This window comes from Triticum dicoccoides, chromosome 7A (genome assembly GCF_002162155.2).
Source record: "Triticum dicoccoides isolate Atlit2015 ecotype Zavitan chromosome 7A, WEW_v2.0, whole genome shotgun sequence".
Taxonomy (NCBI): Eukaryota; Viridiplantae; Streptophyta; class Magnoliopsida; order Poales; family Poaceae; genus Triticum; species Triticum dicoccoides.
In genome coordinates, this window is record NC_041392.1 from 1,755,086 (window position 1) to 1,758,675 (window position 3,590).

Genomic DNA, 3,590 nt, shown 5'->3' on the forward strand with positions numbered 1-3,590 from the left:
ATATGCATAACGTGTACAATGTGTAGTACCGTAAAATACCAGCAAACGAAAAAGAATTAAAATGGAAAACACAAAATTAAATGAAAAAGAAATCATAAAACCAAAAAAACCCAAAACATTTTAGTACCGGTTGGTGTTACCAACTGGTACTAAAGGGCTCCCGGCCCCCGAAGCTGGCTCCTGCCACGTGGTTGCCCTTTAGCACCGGTTCGTGCTGAACCGGTACTAAAGGGGGGGGGGGGGCTTTAGTGCTGAAACTTTAGTGCCGGTTCCTAAACCGGCACTAAAGGGCCTTACGAACAGGTGCTATTGCCCGGTTCTGCACTAGTGATCGTCTGATCCGGTAGACCCAGATCTAGGGTTTTCCCTGGACCATCCCGATCAAGTTGACGTGACCTGCAACAACGATGCCTCGAGAAGGAAACGACGTCAGAGACGCCGCCATTGTCCGTCAAGACCACTGCTAGGCATGGTTTTCACCGGAAGCAGCGTCATTTCGATCTTGGGGCTGGCTGGAACATCACGGAGCTTCACCATGAAGACGTATGCTGCCACCGGTTCTCCGGCGGAGAACCTCCATCCCCTCACTAGAGCCCTCATCGCGCCACCGACCATCCACATTAACAGTTGACAACGAATCTGGGTGGGATCCAGATCCGCGGCCGCCGCCATGCCCACCATCGCTGGAGACCTCGGATCCCACGGGTCATGGAGGGTAGTGTGTCCGCCGCATGACCAGGGGCGCCGCCCTGGACGCTGCGCGCAACTCCCTCTCGGCCACGCCCCATCCGCACCAGGAGATAGCCGCCGCATCCAGATCCCGATTCCTTTGGCGCCGGGCCCGCCGCCACCGCGGCCTACGCCGGTGGCAGCGGCGGATGGGGAAGCAGCAGCGCGAGGGTCTTTGGCGGCGCGAGAGTTCGCCCCTGGCGAAAGGACGCGAGGATCCGGTATGAAGATGGAAGAGAGTTCTAGAAGGAGAAGGTGAAGGAAGAAGATGGTGACATCAGTAGAAGCCTTCGAGTGAACCTATTATCAACAGCATTGCCCAAAACTGGCCATAGCATATAACACTAAAAAAGGATTTAGGGCATCACCGGAGGTTGGGAGCCAAAAGAATTAGGAAAAAAAAATCGAGCCAAGGGAGGAAAATGAACCTTTCCCACGTATATAAAATTCTGAGGGTGTGTTAGCAATAGGGGCTACTCGATGTACTCCTTACACAAGGTTATGTCATATACTCGATGGAGGTAGTAGAGATGTCTTGAAGATTCTACAACATCAAAAGAAAAAGAAAAAACACAGAAATCACAAAACATATGTTCATAGCATAGGTCGTTGTTGCTATTTTCCCCATTCCACTTCACTTGACATCGTCATGGTCTTCACTACAAACATTTAACCATTACTTTTTGTAACAATGGACGAGAAAATATGAAAAGAAATTACATGGAACTGTTTTCTTAGCAAGTTACTGGTAAACTTTTCATGTGAAACATCTAAATATCTTCCCTAATTATATATATATATATATATATATATATATATATATATATATATATATATATATATATATTCGAGGAGAACATGTACTCCTAATATTGATGATAGAAAGTTAGAAACTGTACCTTTTTTCTGCTAGGAAAGTCGTGATATTGATGATGACTTGTTGTATGCTTCCTGCTTCAGTGTCAGCAAAACGTAGACCACTAACTTGACTATGAATAATTCTCATGATATTCATCATGTCTGGATTTCGCGACACGGATAAGAAGGCCCGATATTTGAATTTTCTTTTGAGGTCTTGATACACTTGGTTTGCAAGAGTTGTCTTGCCGATTCCTGCAGATCCTACTATGGAGACCAGCTTCGGTTGCCGATTTATCGACACACCGTCAATCAACAGTTTGATTAGCTCAGCTTTGGGTTCATCAATTCCGACGAGCGTCGAGGCAAGATCAAAGATAGCAAGAGCTCTAGGGTCAACAGTCAAATTTCTGGCCTTGGATAAGGCGTGACGAGTTTGGTACCTTTGATTCCTCTCGGCCACCTCAGTGACTTGTTTCTTTAGATCTTGGAACACCTGATGGTGAGCCTTCCTCTTCCCCACCTTTCCCAGAATGTGCTTGATCTTTTTTATGATGCCATCTGGCTTAGCGTCTTTGTCGTCTTCGTCTTGCATGAAGTCATCAATGGAGTCCTCTATATCATAGGAGAGCTCTCGCACCTTGGACATCCATACCTTATCTTGCTGGTCAGGGTCCTCCTCCTCAGACATCTTCAGGAGAAAGTCGTTCATGGCTGTGAGCTCCCCAGTCAGAAATTTGATCTCGCCGCGCACCCCCGTGTGCAGCTTGTATTGGTCTACCAGCAGAGTGCCCAGCTTCTCCACGATGGAGTTGAGGGCCCCCGTCGCTGCACTCACAAGAATCCCCGCCATGGTCGTGCTTGTTGAATCGCCGTCGGATCGAACCCTGGAAGAGAATGGATTCACGGAGGTAAGCCCCAGCGTTACTGCACCAAACCAGTAGCAAATCGACCTCGTGCCGGCGTAGGCAAATGGACGCCGACGGCGGCGGCGTCATGCAAGGAGATCGAAGGACGACAGGGGCAGGAGGGGGTGATGGGGCCGTACCTAGCCGGATGGATCTGCCGTGGAGGATCGCTAGCCGCGGAGTAGCCGGCGCGGGGGAAGATCGGGCGCCGGCGGTGCGTGCACGGCGAAATGACGGCGAGCAGCGGGCACTAGCACGAGAGAGGTGTGAGGGATCTGGTCTGGGCTCTGGATTCATTTATTTAGGGAATATCCAACGCCAACCCTCAAATCATTCACATACATCCGGTCTGTACGTATTTTACCAACCAATGTGGTTGTGCATAGGTCCGTAAGTTGATCTGGACTCGCTTTTTCCCACAAATCAAAGATAAGTGGGGGGTTTTGCAGGCATCTAGACCGTTGCCACACCCGCTTCTTTGTTTTTGCGAGAAAACTTTCGATCTACTTATCTTCAATTATAGTTGTACAAAAAACATTATAAATAATAAAAACAACATCCGGATCTATAGACCACGTAGCGACGACTACGAGCATTGAAGCGAGCCGAAGCCCCGTTCCGGAGTCGGGCACAACTTGTTATAGTAAACAGTCGGAAAGTCGTCATACCAAGGCCCCATAGGACCAACGCACTAGAACAACAACTGCCATCAATGAAGAATAACGTAGACCGATACGATCCAACCGGGAGGCACACGATCATAGACGAACAACGACGAGATCTCAGCAAATCCACCAAAAATAGATCCGCCAGAGACACACTTCCACAGGCCAACCAACTATGCTAGACGCATCGCCGGAACGGGGGTTAGACAGGTAGACCTTTATTCCATCTTCAGGGAGCCGCCCCCGTCTCGCCTTCCTGAGCAGAACACAAACCCTAACAAAACTGAAAGAGACAACTAAAAACGAAGCCCTCCCGCCAACCCTTGCCAAGATCCACCGCACCCCATGGCCCTAGGGCCACTGGAGACGAGGCGGACCTGCGGCGGCACCGACGAGAGGCAGGAACCCTATCTTTTCACGGTCTGTTTCA

At 49.5% G+C, this 3,590-nt stretch overlaps 1 protein-coding gene across 1 annotated transcript in view; it reads right to left on the bottom strand.

Moving 5' to 3' along the window:
• Window positions 1–2,440, bottom strand: part of LOC119332454 (disease resistance protein RGA5-like) — a 21,326-nt gene extending 18,886 nt beyond the window's left edge. Inside the window, exon 1 of the mRNA XM_037605641.1 lies at window positions 1,629–2,440. Within this exon, the coding sequence (XP_037461538.1) occupies window positions 1,629–2,440 (812 nt within the window). The remainder of the gene's footprint in view (window positions 1–1,628) is intronic.
• Window positions 2,441–3,590: the final 1,150 nt, after the last annotated feature.